Source organism: Lathamus discolor, chromosome 4 (genome assembly GCF_037157495.1).
Source record: "Lathamus discolor isolate bLatDis1 chromosome 4, bLatDis1.hap1, whole genome shotgun sequence".
Lineage (NCBI taxonomy): Eukaryota > Metazoa > Chordata > Aves > Psittaciformes > Psittacidae > Lathamus > Lathamus discolor.
This window is the reverse complement of record NC_088887.1, coordinates 4,068,278-4,089,271: the sequence shown is the minus strand read 5'-3', so window position 1 is coordinate 4,089,271 and position 20,994 is coordinate 4,068,278. Positions and strand designations below refer to the sequence as shown.

Genomic DNA, 20,994 nt, shown 5'->3' with positions numbered 1-20,994 from the left:
CAGCTGATTTTTACAACATGCTTCTGTATTGTGAAAAGCATTCTACAGAAATCACAATGGCAGGCTAACCAGGGGCTAACATCAATAAAGCACGAGTATGTGTTACAGCAGAGGTAGAAACACACGCTGCCATGTGCCAGAATGCTCAATCGGCACTTCAGGAAGTAGCAGCAGTTGCTTAGGACAAGATAGGTGAGAGAATACATCTGTAAGTGGAAGGTTTTGATTGTTCAACACTATGGTGAAATTTTCACACTAGTAATCTTTAATAACAATTGTTTCAAGGTTTTCAGTTGTTTGGGGTATTTTTGATTTGGATTTCATGTTCAAATCTATGTGGTGGGAAACCAGACTTAAAACCTATTATTCTGTTCTTAAAACACCTCCATAATTTCTCATAGTTCTAGATTCTAAAAAGCAGAAAGGAGAACTTGTACCAGGCTGTTCAGTTTATGTAGTAACAGATAGGGAATCGTATTTGCTAGAAAAACCCAGTATGCTCAGTAAGCTTTAAATCCTTGACAGCTTGGTTCCCATAAGCTCTATGCACAGGAATGAATCAAGTATCTTAGAGAAAGGGAGGAAGGGGAGGTAGGAGAAACTGCACAGAGAATACCTTTCTTCTCGTATCCTTCTCACTCGCTCAGCTCTTTCTAGTTTCTTTTGTTCTTCATATGCTTTTTGTTCTGTAGTGTCTCTTTGGATGCGCTCATTTAAGGCATCAAAATCTTTTGCTATGATATGTAGAAGCCAATATAAACCCTTTTTGATTGATTTATCTATTTTTTTCCCACAGCCCATGATGGCTGAGCAAGGTTCCTGTAAAAATATAAGGAAAGGAGAAGAAAATCATTTGCAGTTCCGATCGCACTCCTTGATTATAAACCAAGAAATCAGATGACTGTGAAGCTTGCAAAACACTGAGAAGCATGGGAAATGAATTTGTGTTTAGGGATTCTAAGTTTAGGTGCTTACTTTTGCCACGACACAAATCACATTAGTTCCACCAATTTCCATTCTTTCCAGTCTCATGTCAAAAATACTAGAATACTGCACACACAAATGTTTGCATGTCTATCTCTAGATCTCAGAGCAGCCTTCCAGTACCTGAAGGGGGCCTACAGGGATGCTGGGGAGGGACTCTTCATTAGGGGCTGTAGTGACAGGACAAGGGGTAATGGGTTAAAACTTCAAGAGGGGAAGTTTAGATTGGATATAAAGAGGAAATTCTTTCCTGTTAGGGTGGTGAGGCACTGGAATGGGTTGCCCAGGGACACTGTGAGTGCTCCATCCCTGGTGGTGTTCAAGGCCAGGTTGGACAGAGCCTTGGGTGGGATGGTTTAGTGTGAGGTGTCCCTGCCCATGGCAGGGGGGTGGAACTGGATGATCTTGAGGTCCTTTCCAACCCTAACTATTCTATGATTCTATACATATATACTTGTTACATATACACATAGCTGTTACATATACACATGCTATGCGTATATATATATATATATGCATATTTTCACACCTGGTTCCCTACACATCTACATCAATGCATCTATTTAGATATATAATTTATCAACCCCAAATATGTATGTTCTGTTTTGCTGCTCATTTATAAATAGTCCATGTTATATTTATCTAGTAAAATGGAAAAAATGAGATGCAAGAGAATCAGCTCAGCTTCAGCTCATGAAAGAAATCTTCAACTTGTTCATAGGCACCCAGGGGATAAGTAAAATCCAGTGTGAATGGCTCAGAAAAGCTGTGACACCAATTCAGGTTTTTTAGATCAGAACAGGTATGGTGGACAGGGGTTAAGCAAAATATTATGCATCGTGATCGGAGTAAAACCATTGTCGTGATACTCATGGTTTAATATTTGGTGGGGGAAATGGAAAGATCTGGAAGAAAACTGATTAAAAGAATAAGAAAAAAAACCTAAGGGGTTTTTGGTCCTTACCTAATTTTATTTCAATCTTCGTTCACAACTCCCCTGTTTAAATTCACCCCACGAGTCATCGTACTGAAATAACTTGGGGCCACTTTTACCTTTAATGTGCCTAGTAAAGAAGCTGCCCATTTTAGTATGTAAGACTGTCAGCTGCTTTCAGCTAAAATGACTTAGAGCATGTGATCTAGTTTCTTTGTTGATTACACCCAAGATATAAATGGAGAACAAGAACAGCATTTCACTGGAACACGTAATAAATTAAGAAAATCTAAGTACTGGGAAGCACACAAGAATCTTTTGGGTCTTTTATATGGATAATGCTTTGCCAGAAAATAATAGTGTCACAGAAGTCCCTTGGAAAAATAAAGGCAAACTCACAAGTTCTGTTTTTGTGACAGCTACATGAGCATAACGCAAAGGCCACTGACTGAGGAAAAGCACTGAGAGCGTTATGACATAATTAACATAGCTGTGCCCTGCTGTAACTCAGCTTTCTAGAGAAAATAATAGCAATATGCATTACCCTATGAATTCTGCAACTCTCCTTAAGGAATTAAAAGTATTTTTAAAATGTTAAAACCCTAATACCAGGAATAGTTTTGCAAAACTGCCTTCTCATTTTGATTAATAACAGCAAAACTCTCGTTATCTCTTAAAATGTTCCTTATTGCCATTAGAAGAAGATCATTAAAGGAAAGCCAACAAGTAACTACTAAGAAACTGGTTCGTTAAAAGAAAGGCTTAAAGAAAACCTCAGGGACTAAGAATTCACACAAATTATTTGAAATATTGACCAATATTAAGTAGCTTTCATACAGATCCTCCCATCCCTTTGTTATTAGTCTGGGGTTTTTTTTCCAACATGACTGTGAACACAACATCTGGAACGTAGCTATTTTAGGACAAATACAGAGCAACTAGCTCTACCACTGTTCTTCGGTGACTATTGCGCTGGGAATTAGATGCCCTTGGTATCAGATTAAGCTTGTAGTGTTTGCCAGATGGTGACTCAGACTAAATGATGGTTTTAGCTATGAAAATGAGACACATATCATATCTGAACAGTGATCCTTCCTGAATGCCAACATAGGCAAATTCCATCCCCTGCTTCTTTTTAAAGAGGGGGAATACTAAACTTTTTTGTCCAATTAAAGAAGTTTGAAACCACATCAATAACTAATTATTCTTACATGGTTTCAAAATGGACCAGCAGGTACACTTTTAGGATCCCTGTCCTAAAGATTTCTTCAACAGATCCAGAAGCAGAGCAACAAGGTGAGCAGAGAATTGCCTGCAGAGCAGATATATGTAGTGTATCTTTGCCGGGATTGCAGGGTTTTAGTTTAAGTTTTATGCTCTGTGGCATATTCTCCTACCTTATTGCAAGATGTACATACATATTAGAAAACAAATAATCTTAAAATATACTTACAATTTGACATAGACACTTGTGTTCATTGACAAGCTTTTCCAGAGATAAGGACTCGATTACATCTGCTTCTGACAGAGCTCCTTCTCTGTCCTGCTTATTTGCCAACCTAAGGAAAAGATCAAAAGAAACACTTTGCACCCTGACACGAAAAAGATTCCCAGATCTCCAATAGCTAAGTTTTTGACAAAAGCATGCAGGGGAAGAAGGAGAAAGTAATGAGAAAATGCCTTGTTTCAGATTTAATTCTTAATTCTTCCTTGTACTTAATAAACAGGTTAGTCCATGCACTATTTTCAGCTGATACCAACATTAACTAAAAGATACTTAATTATTAAGAGACAAAGGAATTATATTTTACACCTAAGAAGATGGATCTAAAAGACTACACCGTTCTACATCTAAAGCTACACAGGACAATGTGCTGTAGTCTGTAGATCAAAGTACCCAACTTCGCAACTTCCCAAACCATGCACATTTCCACCCCCACAATACTGCTTCATGATCATCTTGGCTCTGCCTATCCAGAATTTCTCTCTGATGCCAAACAATTTGATATGTAATGTGCAGTGATTTGAACCTGCTCTTCACAAGTAAAACAAAGCGCAGAGGGAGGAGCTTGCACGAATGGCTCTTGAAAACATACTTTATTATTTATTATTAAATAGAGGGAAGCAAGAAAAAAAAGAGGTGAATGAAAAACAGCTTACAAAATAAGCACCCTGTAAGATGAAGTGCCATCATTGTCTTATTTCTTATAGATAAGGTGACAAAGAAGACTCGAGAGGATAAACATCTTAAGTTCTGGGGGGACTGTTGATCACTCTTTTTCCCATATATTCTGTAACTGCATCCAACACCACCACCAAAACCAGCGTATTTTTGGAAAAGGCACAAACCAGATCTTTTTTACCACTCAAAGAACGTTAGTCATTATTTCACACTTTAATATGGACATACACCCTGAAGCAGAGGCTATTATAGTTCTTTCAACACCCTTATCAATAACTACTACAGAGATAAAAGGGCTGCCTACAATTATAAACATCCCGAATGCTTAAGTTCTTCACTTCCACAAACTCTTGGTGATACCATGTTCTAACCACAGAAATGAAAGTTACTTCCTTTTATCAAGGCTAACTTAATGCTCCACTGAAAACTCCTCTCTATATTAAATGAAATGGGAAAAGCTTCTGATCTAATGCCCTAAAAGGTACGTGACAAACTACATGTACAAAAAAGCAAGAGTAACCTCTAACACCTGTATGGAACCACCCCTCACAGAGAGGGAAAACCTTTTCCCTTATGGGGGTTTTTCTCAGCCATCCAAGTAATTGTTTACATGAAACTCACAGGACTTCATTGTCCTCAAGACCTCAATTTCTTGATTAAAACAGATTTAAACTGGTCAACACTGAAGAAGGTAGGAGGGATTAATAAGGTTAAGTTTACGTAAGTATTTAGGAATGCGTTAGCCAAGCAGATGTATTCTCTAAGAAGAAACTTAACCAAATAAACTTGCAGTCACGTTGGTCAATGATTTTCAGAGTTCACTTACAAGCAAATTTTACTAACAAATGGAGAAATTCAGATAGAAATCCAAACAATATATTTTAAACAGACAAAAATGACTGAAAAAAAACCCCACATATAGGAAGTATTTCCTGTTCCTTGAGGGTCTGAGAGGTCAAGTCAAAAACCAGTTGCTCCCTTCCTCCATAAAACCTCTTTGGGACAATAGGACATATAGCCTTTCCTCTCCTCTTACCTGCTTTTAATTAAAAGTGAGTATGGTAAAACTCTAGAGACTATGAAAAGATATTAAATGACATTTTACAAGCAACAGACTACTCCTGTTTGAAGTTACTATTTTTCACCATGAAAACTTGTACTGTTTGCCTCTAACCAGTGTACACCATTTTGGAATATAAGCGTACAATGCAATCTTACTTTGCACCTTCTACAACAGTAATAACCCAAGCTAAGTGCAAAAGCTGTAGAAAGGAGTATTGCATAGCATTAGGGGATCTGAAAATCACACTTGCCTCTCTCTAATAAGGGAATTCCAATAGACAAATGTTGTGAAATGTAGCAACCCTTCCATTACATGATAACTTTCTGGATAAAATCACAAATATTTGGCTTCTATGAACACAATAGCAGATGGTTTTGAAGCCAGACATCACAGCCTTTATTCTGAAATCTCAGGTCATCATTATTAACTCAAATGGCTCTCCTAGCCACCCCTTCTTTGATACTTCATTCCCACGTCTCAACAAAAAGAGTGCTTCTACAATACTTTGTATGATTCAGTGCACAGATTCCTTAACTGTTGTTCAATGCATATATAGAACCTATGACACTTTCAATGTGCTTATGATACTCTGGCACTACCCCTTCTCACCAACCAGCTACAACAAGTAATATCTTCTCAGCACTTAGCTATGAAATAGGGCCAAAGCTACACCAGGGAAAAACTGAAATGAAATTCAAGAAAACTATGGAAAGTAATTAAAAGATTGGAAACAATTATCTCCACTCTTTGTTTCCCATATAACCACCTCTGTTACAGTCTGAAAATCCTATGGCACTGCCCCTTGGTTTCAAAAATGATTCTTCTGCAGTGCTGCCAATCCACCTAGGTCTAATTGAAGAACATACTTCTGAACACTGTTGCCACGGCCTATTCCCTTCTCAGCTGAAGATTCAATAACTGCATTATTTACTGTGTTATTGCACTGCATATTGTACAAAGCACAGCTGAAGCAGAATGAAACGCTGGTAAACTGCATAGCTCACCGAGAATCTGACACCGGTGTCCTACGACGCGCAGTAGCTGCTGATTTTTAACGTCTAATACCTTGAAAGGTGTAAGGTTTGCTTTTTCGGTCAATTAGCTTCCATTTTCTACACAGCAATCCTGTTGTAATACTGACTGAATTAAAACATGTAACAGCTGAGGTGCTGTATCTGCGAAAGCAGCATACCCAAATAGCTGTCTCCACCTTATGTTTTGCACAGGTCATACATTTCCTGCTGTACACCACTGCCCACTTCAGCCTTTAGGTCTAACGTATAAATGGTGTTTAAGTAATTTGAAGGTACTATGACAAAAGGCGTTTTGCTACTGGTTTTTTTACCTTTTCAAGTAAATGCATTAATACATCCATGACCCACCCTTGCTTCCTTTCCCCTTCATGCTTTAGTGTGGAAGAAAGCAATCCCTGCCCTTACACTTGTCCTTCACAAGTAGGCAGTGCTCCACTTCCAGCTTACAAGGCGTCTATCTAGGGAGCTGCTCCTAGACACTTCCTGCTACTGGGCAGCTCCAGGAGTGATCCGCCTCTCAGCAAGGCTGGGTTTCAAACAGGCAGAACCAGATTCCCCAAGTAGAAAGTAATCAATTTGCCTGTCTAGTGCAGTTGCAGAAGTCAGTTTCTCTCGCACCACTGCTGCTGAAGATGAACCCTTGGACAACTATATAAAGAGCTAGAAGCGGAAGGCATGCAGAAAATACTTAATGGAATGCCACTCTAGACGCATTGCTTAGGCAAACATTCAAAACAATGTTTTTCAGATTATACTGAAGTTTAACCTCAGGAGTTCCTCTGTAAAGGATAAACCAGAAAGCCACCAGCACAGGATTAAAAGGTAAGGACTTTTCTTTTACTTAATGTTTATAAAGTTGCAAGTATCAGAAACAGACTGTGTAGTGTGTGGTTTAGAATGCAGATGTGCCTAAGTGTCAAGACAAACAAATAATGGATGTCTACCATGCAAAGAACCGAGTAGTTCTCGGAGTGAATATAGTCTCAGAGCTCTGCTGCTCATGCACAGGAATGCTAGGTTTTGAGTCAAGTTTTATGCATCAGACTTTCTCCTTTAGGGAATACGTGTGAGTTATCCTAAAGGAAAGACCTTGATTTTAATTTTCCGAGTCAGTAGAACTTCATATATAGCAATTTTTCATGTTTAAAAAACTGTAGGCAGTATATATCGAAACACACTTGAAAGCGCAGGAGAGTGTCTGTTAGTTGATCACATTAAGTTTGCTGAGTAAGAAGCTTTCACATATAAAATCATGCTTGGTTTATTTCAATCTCAGATAAAGTATATCTGGAACCTTTTTAGTGTAACAAACTTACTTTACACCAGAAATAAAGCAAAGGTAGGCACCAACTGCTTTTATATCGAGTGGGATTTTTTTAAGCAACTAGAGAGCTTTTGTTAAGAGCCATGGGAAACATTGTGGAAAGGGAGTGTATGTGTGCATTGGCACAACTGACATCTACAGTTCAGCAACAATATTTCTCTCCAAAGCCAGAAGACATGCCAGAGAAAAACAAAGTCTGAATGCAAACTATGCGTGTTCCTTGACCTGTTTCTAAAACATAAATTACTGAGCAAAGAGGAAATACTAGGGGAAAAAAAAAAAACAAAAAAACAATAAATCAGCATTTAAATCTACTTTACAAACCAAAAGATTTGGTGACAAAAAAAAATCCAATGTAAAACGGACACATTTGTATCTCAGCTTCCATCAAAAATCCAAGAAATGTTACAGGCAGGGTTTGTTTGGGAAGAAGGTATTTTGTGTGAGGGTATGCCCACAAGCGTGTGTTTGTTTTCCTGCTTTGCAGATTAGGAGTGGTTTTTTAAACAGTTACTTTCCAACTTACACATTTCTGTCCACTTGTGTGGGATTCTCATACGGTAACATAACACTGAACTCTAAATACTGCCGAGGGTACGCAGTGCTGGGGAGAGAGGGTTAACAGTGTCTCAGAGATGCTGCTTTTGGGGTTGTTTAATAAGAGCTGGCTATCACAAACCCATAGTTCGGGGTCAAACCTGTATGGTGGCCATGAGAATAAATGAAAAGCAAAGCATCCCTGAAGTTAAAATATTACAGTATCAGAACTATCAACATGATTAAAAGCAACTTTAGGAAAATGTGTGCTTAATGAGAATTATTTATCTGAGATCAAGTGTATTCATCTTTAAGGCTACTCCAAGAAGCCATAGCTTTGAGGGACTGAATTAGCATTGCTGGGAAAACAAAGAGAGGGCACCTTTGAATTTAACGGCAGTCAACGCAATCGGAAGAACAATGCCATGTTCTTCAGTCTACTGTCGGTCTTCTATTTCAAAATGCTGGTTTAGCTCTTTCTCCCTCACAAATTTCACCTCCCACCTATTACCTTTTCTCTTGGGCAATCCTGTGGACAGCAATTAGTAGGATGTTATGTCCTAGGGAAGCAAGGTCCCAGCAGATATAGCAAGAAAGCCTATGTTTTGCTTACGTTAACATCCATGAAAGTCAAACTCCTGATCCACAAAAAGACAGGAAGATGGTGGTTTGTCAGACTGTTTTGTTTGTTCTTTTCTCTTCAGTTACTGGCAGTTCTTTTGCTTTGCAAGGAAGTCACAGAAAATAAAATTCTTGACATTTTTAACATGCAAGCAGATAGGAGACCTAGCCAAGAGCTTTGGGCCTCCTATGGAGACCATAAGGCATTATAAGATTAAGCTCTGAGCCCCCTAAACTACATGCCTTCTTCAGTAGCCTAAGCCCCTGTGCCTTTTAGACTGTCGACAACAGTGATAAACTCATCGGTTACGTTTTACTGATTGCCACTAGCCTCTTTTCTTAAATAAGCTGGCTTATTTCATTTCTTTAATTTGCTTTTCATGCCTTCAATTCTTATGCAAAACAAGCCTTTGAATATTAGGGTAAGCTATAATGAAAAACTGGTGAATAAAGTGCTACAAGATTATCTGCCTGCAAACGTCAATTAAGAGCTTGCTTTCATGCAGTTGCTGGGAGATAGGAGAGACATTTCTCTAATTCAGCCTTTTCCCTGAACAGTTCCTCCAGGTCCCATTTAAATAACAGAATAGGTAGAAATAAGATTCTAACCTCATCCTGTTTATAATATCTCTAGGCAACTCCAGAGGACCTTTATTCTCACATTACCTTTTGAAGTGGTCACAGGAATGTTAACAATTATAATTTGTTTCATTTTGGTAAAGCGGCCTCATTCGCACCTCAGGTCTGAATTATATTCATTGCTACCCAAACCATGTTTCTTTGACACACTCTGCTCTACTATTAGTTTAATCATACCCACTGATCAAATAGGCTGCATCCAAAGAGATGCCTGAACTCATATCAACAAGATTAAGTTCAGCTTCCGGATGTGTCATTCCAAAAGCAATGACAATGTTTTCGGAGAAGATTTAAAGTATTGTAAATATGAATTATTTTCTTGTACTTCAGTTCACCCTGATCTGTCAATACCCGGGCAAACATTAAAGTAACTCAAAGTTGCCTGTAAGATATACCTTTTAAAAAGCTGCCTGGAAATCCTTATGTTTACTACAGGTGAGGTCCAAGGCTGTGATATGTAGCTATATGGTCTGACAGACATGAAATGGGAATGTAAAGTAGGATGTTGCACAGTACAGATTTGGAGCCTGCAATTCTACTGTCAGGAAGACAAAAAGCCTGAAACTGATTTATAACAATAAAAAGTTGTGAATTAGGAGTTCAAACATCCTAATGAATGGAAAGAATTCCACATGTCCTTTATCCTGTTGCAGCCCTTTCTCTTGCTCTTAATTTATTTTCAAATACCATTTTAAAATACATCAATATCTAAACCTTAATTATATGACTTTTTGGCAAAGGAGATTACAATTTTCTTTCTTTATTTCTATGACCTAAAGGCAGCTACCATATTTGAACCAGCTAATTAAGTGAAAGTTCTAATTTCTAGTATTCTTCTTGCTGGAAATGCACAAATAGGTATCTACAATGTCTACATTTACTTCTATGTACTTCTACAATGTACACATTTACTTCTCTCTCCTGCTCATTTCTGAGGGCTTTTAAGAAGCAGTAATGGCAGTAAATCTCTGGTTTAATAGGTAAAAACCCCAGCATCAAAACATTACATTTCTTCAGTTTTGCTTTTAATCAAGCAATACCCCATTCCCTTACCAGTTACAGAGAATAATCTACAGACTAACTGGTTTGCAGAGTGAGATCACTGATTTGTCAGTCAAGACTTGTAAGTGCAGTATGCTTCATCATAACTGTGAACTTATGTCAGTGTGAAAGTATGAACTCATTACGTTCCATTACCAAAGTATCAGCAGGGAACGTGAGAATTGCTGTCTGTAGACATGGAAATGGTGGTAGATGCTTTTCCTCAAGTCTTCCACATCTGCAGTCACACATACACAACAAAGGTTCCAAAACTTCAAGGAACAGTCTCAGACTTGCCACTCATTCACTGTGTTCTTTGAACCAAATAGAGTTATAGAACAGTTTGGGCTGGAAAGGACCTTCAAAGCTCGTCTGGTCCAACGCCCTGCAATGAGCAGGGACATCTTGAACTAGATCAGGTTGCCCAGAACCACATCCAGCCTGGCCTTGAATGTCTCCAGGGATGGCATTATCTACTACCTCTCTGGGCAATCTATGCCAGTATTTTACCACCCTCATTGTAAAGAATAAAATAGCGACCTCCTACCCATTTTTCTAGTTGGAATTTGACAGAAGTACTAACAGTTGTAGAGATAATTAAAGTATAAAAGCTTTAATACAGATGATTCGCAACCTGCTGTATTCTCCCACTCAAAATGCTAAACTTCATACCCTGTATTATTTCTTTCTCTTCTCTCTCAGCATTCTCTCTCATATCACTGAATATCACACAACCAATGCAAGACAGCTACATCTCCTACAACATGACTGTGTTACAGTTTCTGTCCAAACACCCATCAGAATAAATCTGAATTATTTTAAGTCACTAAGGTCTCTTTTGCCCCTCTACATCTCCCTTGGAGGGCTTACTCCAGCAGCACAATTTGGTTACACTTTTCCAGCAACTTTGGACTCATTCTTACCCATCTTTTGAACACGATACTCAGACCTGGTTTATTCCATTGGTATCTCATGTTTTTACTCTGTATCAACATTTTTCCACCAGGCATGATCTATTTCACAGTACTTGGAGAATTTCCAAGCTACCTTGCTTCAAAAGCAGCATTTCCATGCTTCTACACACTGGGTAGCCTTATGGCAGTTATGGTGGGTAACATTGTCTCAAGAGGACAAGCATCCAGATCCATTTCTACAATATTATATAGTAGGAAATGCCAGAAGCAATGTGCTACAGGTTATTTGTTTCCCAGAGAAAAAGGCTGACAAATACAAATTATCTTTGCATGTTAGTATTTTCTAGTATTAGGAATGATACACCCATTAGCACTTAAGTCCCCTGTAATGAAAATGTTACTGATTTTGCACTATCATATTGTATACACTCTGATACAATTTAGCTACCTTCCACATATAATGACATCTTTTTCTTAGGCTCATAACCACGACAAGCCCTTTGCCTTTGGTATTGTCCTGTTCAACCACTCCCCCACTTCCCACAGACAGAAACTTGAACTTAGAGCTACTTTAAAATATGTTTTCCCAAGGACTTATCGTCTCAAGACAGAAATGCTTGGAGGGGATATTTTCATCAGCCACCTTGCTGTGATAATCCTTGGTTTAAGCATGTTTACTTCCAAGGTATTCAAGTTAGAGGAAACTTTTTAAACAAAGGAGAAAATAAACATCACCTCCTATAGCAAGATTGCTGCCTTTAGTTACTGCAGATACATTTGTGGGTAGTAGGGCAAACCTCCAAAAAGACATCAAACAAGTTCCTCCTTTTTTGTGAGAACACACGAGAGAGCACTTTGGAGCAACTGAAATTTCAACTCAAGGCACTAGTTTTTTCCACAGACTATGTATCTTAAACTGTAGGCATTTAAATGTAGGCAATGTAAGTATTTAACTATAGGCAACTTAAATATCACTGATGTTTTGTTGCTACACTTAAGGCGCTTAAAGCAGTAATCACCTTCCAGACCATAGTATGACTCCAAACATTACTCAGAGCCATTGTGCTCCAAAATAACAGTTACACAGGTTTGTTGGCACCACACAGAGCTATAATGTAACTTCACTTCAGCCTGGAAATGGATAGCAATAATCATAATAAATAAACAATAACAACAACAACAATAACTTGTAACCTGAAATTCCTTTGCGACATGTTGCCTCGATGTGTCCTCTACTCAGTGCCCTTAATCGACTCATAACTAAGGAACAAGAAAACAAACTGACCCTTATTTTTGTTGGAATTGTAGAAGGAAAAAAAACAAGCTATTTCAGCAGAGGTAAAGAAAGGAGTATGATGCAGAACACAGATCATGTATCTCAAAGAGCTCTTAAAGAAAGAATTCTGTCCCTTAATTCCCTGCAAGTCCTCTTCTCCTGATGGATGGCAGTATGTTGAAATGAACATCAGGAGGCATGCAAATTGCGTCAAAGATCAAATACTGACAAAGCCTTTTGTGTCAGGCATTTTAATGAAGGAACAGAATAACCAAGAAATAACAAATAAAACTACAGAAATCAGAATAAACAGAAGTTTTTGGTAAGGCAGAAGATGGAAAGGAAATAAAACCATCAAAGCCAAAAAAATAAGCCATTACATCTTATTACAACCAGTAACAAGAGTTCCATATGACGAACAAGAGTTCCATATGATGAACAAGAGTTCCATATGATCAACTTACCTACCTCACATACCCATTTATTCATTTTAACTTAATGCAGCTCAAATCTCATTTTTGGATGTAAGCTCCCTGTTTACTGAGTCAACTAATACATTAGATAGGTGGAAGCATATTCTATATGGCTGTTTTGCAACTAAGCAAAAGAACCCTGAAACTTGCTGGATTAGGGATTTTTTTTTTTTGTCCTTCCCCACCCCTGATCCCCCTTAAAAAAATGAAGAAGATGATAATACACAAATATCCATTTCCATCAAATTCATTATCTTTGAATTTAGGACATACTTTATCAGAGTGGCCAAACTGAAATGCTGCTTTGGTGCTCCTACTTCTTCTCCCCAGATACATGTACAAAAGCCCATCCGTAATCCTTGAACTCTGAGTACAACTTAGGTACTAAGAAAAATTGGGCCTGATTCTTCCTCCTTTCCCTTCCTTACCCCTGCCACCTCCTCCCCCAATCTATCCTGTAGCCCCATCTGTTCTTCGAATGTTTTCAACTTTACATTGGTTCTAAGCGCAGACAGAGAAGACACAGTGCCACACCAGTTTGACTAAGTTATTGCAGCTATATTATTAGAACAACTCCATTTCTACAGATTGTCTTTTACTAAAGACTGGATATCAGCTTATGAATCCATCTCCAAACATACGGTTTTAGTATCAGTAGATAAAAGATGACACAGAATTATTTATGACTGAAGAATGGTTAGAAACATGGGCAAACCTCACCAGTGCTCTTCAGATTTATATATGTAAGAGCATTTAGGGCCATTTCTACATGCAGTCAATAATTTGAAGCTACAGTTTAACAAGCTAATACTTTCTCATCTACTGATTTGCTTTGCCTCTACTGCAGTCACTCTTTTAGCTGTTTTAACCCAATTTTTCCAGCCTTTGATGAAGAAAAAGATGTGCTAGACTGTGCTACTTCATTGCTTCAGAGGGATCATGCTTTAAAATGTTTTATTGAATATAAGGGACACACTATGTCACTGGAGTGCTTTTGGTGCACATATTCCCCTTACTCAGCTGTAAAAGAACAGGCATATTCTCCCTCTATTGACAAAAAATTCAAGGAAGGAGATCTTTCATCTCAATCAAAAGAACAACAGGATGTGCCCCTATATATACACACAAACCTGTAGGAGAACAACAAGGACTCAGTATACAAACAGAGCTTGTTGTGGAACAGTCAGGAGTTCAAGCCAACAATTCCCAAGGTTATCTTCGTCATGAAGACATCCTTATTTACTTGAAACCAGCATGCATGTCTGTTATCAGCATCATCAACCACTTTTATTGGCAAGCACATTCAGGCAGGTTTTGAAGGCAAGAGCGATAGGGTGTGAGGTATGAAACCAGGGTTCAAGAGCTTACATTCCACTCTTTTGTGAAACTGATGTTTAAAGAAGGGGGGAAAAAATCCGTTAAGAGCAATTTTAAATGTTTTGTTCTTACTTCTTTGCAAGTTTGATACTTGAGAATATTTGCAGCTCTGCAATTATTCTCAGCTCTGCAAAAAACCCCCCCCAAGAAATACAGCTATTTCAACACCATTGCACCTAAAGCATTGAAAAGTCAATGCCAATCGTTAATGGATACACAAATTGAAGATGAAGCCTGATATGCTTGTGTTTAACTTTCTTTTAAACCATAGGAGATTAATCATATGGAAAATTGGAAATTGCTTTTGAGAAATCGTACTGTGTTCTGAAGGAGTAAGTGGATGACTGCATGCATGTTTTAGAGCTTTTCAGTAACTACTTGCATCCTCTTAGATACAAGAAAGTCTTGCCACCTCATATCATAAGCATTAATAATGCCCTTAGAACTTGCTGTTAATCACAGGCTTGTCAAGCTATGCTAAAGTACCATGGGTCAACAGATGCATTAGGCTATACTAAAAACAGATTTTCAGGTCACTTCTCTGAAGCCTCGTTTAGCACTCCTGGTTCCTTTCACATGCCCCAGCCTGAACTTTCCCTATAGCAGTCTCAGTGGTGCCAAGCAGCTCTGAAACACTGCTAAAGAATGTTATCTTGAAGAAATTGCTTGACTTCTGCTGAGAGGAGACACACAAGTTAGGCAATGAAGAGGAATTACTGTAACAAAACTAACACATGTTGCATGTAATGTTTTCCCATAAATTACTTGCAAACTTTCCCGATCACAAGTCTCAGTACATTACTGTAACTTCTAATGACCTCCAGGCTTTATCAATTCCCCTTATGTGAATCAACAAACACCACATTCAGATATTAAGGCACTAATGAAATAACAAGAAAGCAGTAAGGGAAATCCACGGTGGGGTGGAACATCAACATTCTCTCTCTTGATTTATCACTGCAGCACTTCAAGTTTTGTTTTTCAACTAACCCTCCTGCAGACTTAAGCCAGACTTAAGTCTGTAGAAGACGTGTTCACACTGTTCAACTCTGTGACTTACATTATGCAAAAGTCTATTTAGGGACTTTCAATGTGCATAAGGGAGCAGAGATACCACAGCAGGATCATTTGAAGCTGTTAAAATGTACCAATATTGTTTGCATATTGACAGGTGACTGGATTGATCCTTTGTGGTTATTACAAATGCATCCTTTTGGATACTACAGAGGAATACCGCATTTGTTCACTTAAAAAAAAAAGTAATAAATCTTTAGAATTGAGATTTAAGAAGAAATGCACCTATAAACCACTACTATTCCAGTAGACTGCCTGAAACCTCTGAAAACAGCCAAAGGATACTACTGTACTGTGTAATGTTTATGCATAAACAGGCTTTTGAAAGACATATTTCATTTAACCAGAAGACCCCATCATCTTCTAGTCCTGGATGTTTTATTTCTGTACTGAAACTTTCCATTCTTGACGACAGTCCAAGGAAGACATTCCTGTAGAGTCTGAGGAAAATACTTTCTTCGCTATAATTAAAGATAGTTGAACTCAGATCTTTTCTAAAGCATGCACAGTAGAATCTTTCTCTTAATTATACCTCCAAAAAGGCTTGCACAACAGCTAGCATAGAAAACAGTACTAAATCTACTTTTTATTAAATAAACAGTAATGAACTGTATCCCACTAAAGTGCACAAAGTACATTTCATAAATAAAAAAGTATTTTCATGCTAAATTGTTAGTCCTTAAATGATATTAGAGGTCTGTTGTTCTGTCTTGCTGTAGAGTTAATTGCTTCAGTTGCTATCAGTTTAACTCCCCAGGCAAGGGAAGGAAAGGAAAAATACAGAAAGGTTTTTCAGTGTGGCTAAACTAAAAGGCTAAAATAGTTTACTCATCTCAGATCTCTGATTCATTACATAGTTTATCTTATAACCTCAAAAGCTGAAGTGTACGCTTCCTACTGAGAATCCAAAAATGGAGCAGCAGATTCACTTCTATTTCCTTAAAGATTTAAAAGTTGATTAGTTTTCATGAAATAAGGAATTAGAGTAAAATGAGAATTTGAGTTACTTCTGTCCTCCTTCCAAAGCAAAAGTCATGCCCATGTGCCATATTCCTCATTGTTCTAAATGCTGGACCCTACACCACAAATATACCACGGAAAAGGGATTGCGCTGCAAATCACTGTGTGTGGAAAAACCACTACAATGAAGAAGCTGAAGAAAGACTGTTAAACCATACCCATCTGAAAAGAAATTAAAAACTTTAGGTTAATGAGTCCTACCAAATCTGGGTTAAATGGTGGAGCATACTGACACCACCTATCTTGTACATTTGTTCAGAATACCTACCGCTTCTAATTCATTTCTACTTTTCCTGTACTTTAGTGCAGAGGGAAGTAGCTTTGTTCTCCAAAACTACTTTACATGTATATATATAACTGCTAACATTGATTGCTGTTACACTTTTGATTACAGCGAAACAAGGAAAAAAGAAAAGAAGATAGTGGAGTGAACTCCCTGCATTGCAAGCGGGTAAAAAAAACTCTGAACACAAAAACCATGAGAGACCGCCTCCAAGAGCTCAAACTGAGAGCTAAGGAACTACAGATAGCTGGAGAAAACAATGGTGCAACTGTACAAGAAGAAGAGCAGGAGGAGTTTGAACAGCAGGCCATTATTTATGAACACGAGCCCATAACTGAAAGGCACTTGCATGAAATCCAGAAGCTTCAGAATGACATAAATAATCTGGCGGACGAAGTCCATAAGTTCAGTCAACAGCAAAAAAGCCTGGTATCTTCAATGAGAAGATTCAGTGTTCTTAAAAAGGAATCTAACATAGCAAGAGAAATAAAAATTCAAGCAGAGCACATACGAAAGAGTTTGGATGAACTGTCAAAAACAGTGAAAAAAGCTGAGAGTGAGCATGGGCCATCACGTGCCACAGTAAGAATTCTAGCTTCCCAGCATTCTTTCTTATCCCAGCGTTACCTAAACGCTATGCTCGCATACAATGATGCTATAACTGCTAAGCAAGAGAAATGCAGGCGATTTATTCTTCGTCAGCTTGAAGTAGCTGGTAAAGAAGTACCTGAGGAAGAAGTCAATGACATGCTCCAACAAGGCAAATGGGAAATTTTCAATGAAAACCTACTCACTGAAGTCAAAATCACCAAAGCTCAGCTTTCAGAGATTGAACAGAGACACAAAGAACTAGTCAATCTGGAGAACCAGGTCAAAGACTTAAAGGAACTTTTTATCCAGATATCAGTCCTGGTGGAGGAGCAAGGGGCCATGATCAACAACATTGAAATCAGTATGAACAATACTCAAGAATACACTCAAGTATCTAAAGAAAAATTTGGGCTTGCAGTCAAATATCGGAAAAGAAACCCTTGCAAAGCGCTATGCTGCTGGTGTTGTCCATGCTGCAAATGATGAAAGAAATAAACTGTTTGAAATACGAATGGCTCCTATTTAGTAAACTGATCTTGCAAAGCAGTCTCAGGATCCCTTGATTGCTTAATTTTTCTTCCCATTTCCCTTTCCATAGTGTTCTCAGGAAAAACTGCATCTGTTTTTCCAAACGGACTTAAAAGAATGGGAAGAATGCTATTTTTTTCACAGAAACGTATGAACTAGGGTGAAAGATTAAAGGACGCAAGCGCCACCTTTTTGCTCTTCCGCCCAAACTAGAACAATGAGGCAACAAACTACCTGTGCTTTTGGAAAGCATTGAAGATATTGTTAAACTCAAAACCAGGGTTCATAATAATGGTTTAGTTACCTTTTACAAAATAATAATTAGTATTTTTAATTACCTTGAGGGACTTTAGGGGTTGTATTTACTTGGTTCAAATCTAAGGTGGTTTTTTTGCTCCATGAATCTGAAACTCTACACATGCAGGTTTCTGCCCTGCAATCCATCCTTTTTGGAACTAAATGACAAATAGTGCTCTAACACAATTTAACAGAAAATAATAATGGAGCTGAGACAAAAAAAGTTATTTCCAAAAAGAAAAGAAAACTACAGCGTACCACGATAAACCCAAACATCAAACCAGGAATGTATTTCTGAGCTCCTTTATGCTGCGCGAAGACACAATCAGAGGCACAGTCAGAGAAGTCAGAGCAAACAGCACGGCAATTCTGCCAGACGCTAAGTGACGCTAGATGTCTTTAACTGCATCTAGTAAAAAAGATATATTAAAAGTCCATCTACTATCAAAAGGCACTACTGAATTATTTTCACATTGCAATATTTGTAAATAGCTGGATCCTTTCCATTGCAGCCTAAAATCTCAACTGAAATTATTGTATGTTATCAAAGTACAACCAGAGGTCCAAACATTAAAGTGAAAAGGATTCTTTACACAGTAATGACAAAATCAGATAATGGCAGCACTGATACTATTCCATTAAATAATTTCCCTTAACTGTAAGGGAAGCTACCTTTATGTTCCAAGGGCAGAAACTAGCCAATAAGCAATACAGACAAAAAAAGCTGCTGTGGCCAATATGCCCTTTCAGATGTGTATATGTATTTATGTGTATATAAATGTATATAATACAGAAATATGCATTACACAGAAACACCATCCCTTCTTTCCCTGTTTTTCCTTCTAGAAAAAAACAAACATTCATAACCCTTTCCTTCTCTCCTGGCCCCTTAAACAGAAGGGCATTACTGTATGTCTATGAAGGATTATTGCAGTCAGTGTTACAGAAGAGAAAACTAAAATACAACCAACATCACCCGCTTGCCCAGTATCCCCCGTGCAGAAGTGTTCACACAAGCATCCTTATCTGAGAGAGAAATGTGTTCCTGGGCTAGCCCTTCTTCTTCACACAACAGATACGTTTCTTTGAAGTAAACTTGGTCTTGTTAAACAAAAGCTGTACTTTAAATCCTGGAAGAAAACTTGAGTTTCACTAATACTCAGGAAGGCAGCTGCCTGTACATACACAAGTAAATAATCCATGTAGTTTTAAGCTGTATATTGGTTAGAAATGGCAGAAAAGAAACATACACGACACACTGCCGAAGAACTGAACAGAAAGAAAACCAGACAGACTTGTGGAAAGATTTTTCTTAATATGAGATACCATTAACTGAAAGTAAATAGTATTAACTACAACTTGCAATACCATGAGAATTGGATATTGAGCATTCAAAATGTTAACAGCAGAAATTTTGTAGAAATCATTAAAATGACTCTCCAGCAGTTGGGTGGGTTTTTTTTGTTCCATAGTTACACAGAAAAGCAAACACATTAACACAGAGCTGCTAGAGTTGTAATCAGAAATGTGAAATACTAATATCCATAATCCCTCATCACCAAAACAAGAGGTAGAAATCAGCTTTCTACTAAAAAAAATACCCACCCAGCAATCTGTCTGGCATAAAAATATCAGCCATAGCACATGGATTTTTATTTCCTCTCACAACGTATTTCATGTGAAAGTAAAAAGAAAAAGGCAACAGAAAAACAAAACAAAGTTTGAACTTCTCTGCCTCTATAAGTCTTGAGTATGCTGTCAGAAGAGTTGACCCATGAACGTAAGAACTGCACGAACCCTTGCTTTCTACAACTCAATTCCCCCATACATAACATTGATAACCTACTTCAGCACTTAGCGTTAAACAAGGCCTACATGAGCAAAGCAAACATGAATTAAGAAGCAACACAGAACAGTAAAAACAATTGCTAAATATAAAGTTTAACATTTTTAAGTGATTTGTACCAAGAGTCAGCCAATATCATCAGCACATTAGGAGAGCTGTCTTAAAATGATACTGTGATACCTCCATGGGTTGTGGTAGACACTAAGATGCCACAGTACCAACTCAATTTGAAGCAAGTATCACATAGAAAAACACCAGAACTCCTATACTCCCATATTATTGTAATATAGTATCTCATACCAATCTTATGCCACATTGCACAATTCAGTCTATTCTCTCTCCAGGCTATTGAGCTTCCACTTATCCCTGAATATCGCTCAGGCTTGCTATCCACTCCTCTGTCCAGGGGGGACAAGGAGCAAGAGTTGTCCTCATTTTTACTTTTCTTATGGCATTACCGTAATACAATCAATTGGCATGGAAGAAAAGATGGCAAAAGAAAGAGAGGGCCAGTGACTTCAACTCAACTTTGCTCTGTAATGAAGAGCACATCTCATATTCTTTAGTAACAGATCCTGCTCTTCATTATGAAATGAGACCCATCTACCCTTGGTAATTCATGGCAGTATCTTGCTAATACTACTCACAGTATAAAATTGATTACAAACACTCAGTGACGTAAAGCGACATTAATTCCCAGTACTTTTCAGAAAGGACTGTTGCTTGTTTTGGCAGATGTAAAGGAAAATAGGGAAAACATGCTGGGGAAATGTTCTATTTCTAGTCAAAGAAATAACTGAAATACTGGGAAAAATATAACATTAAGAAAAACCCCACCCAAACAAACCAAAAATACCACCCCCTAAACAGATTTACCAAACAGATTTTCAACTTTTTTCCTTAAGGTTATTTAAATGTTACCATCAGAGATGTTTTTACTGTAGTGAAACAGACCT

General features: G+C 37.9%; 2 protein-coding genes across 10 annotated transcripts in view; one reads left to right on the top strand and one right to left on the bottom strand.

Moving 5' to 3' along the window:
- ARL13B (ADP ribosylation factor like GTPase 13B) overlaps positions 1-20,994 on the bottom strand; it is a 45,171-nt gene that overhangs the window by 8,752 nt on the left and 15,425 nt on the right. For all 9 annotated transcript variants that reach the window (XM_065676032.1, XM_065676031.1, XM_065676033.1 and 6 more), the window contains exons 5-6: positions 3,372-3,477; positions 617-819 (exon numbers count right to left, since the gene is read on the bottom strand). In XM_065676032.1, coding sequence (XP_065532104.1) covers positions 617-819; positions 3,372-3,477 — 309 coding nt within the window. The remainder of the gene's footprint in view (positions 1-616; positions 820-3,371; positions 3,478-20,994) is intronic.
- Positions 6,713-20,539, top strand: STX19 (syntaxin 19). The gene is made up of 2 exons (XM_065676039.1): positions 6,713-7,019; positions 16,888-20,539. The coding sequence occupies exon 2, from the start codon at positions 16,972-16,974 to the stop codon at positions 17,848-17,850; it is 879 nt and encodes a 292-aa protein (XP_065532111.1). The 5' UTR covers positions 6,713-7,019; positions 16,888-16,971; the 3' UTR covers positions 17,851-20,539.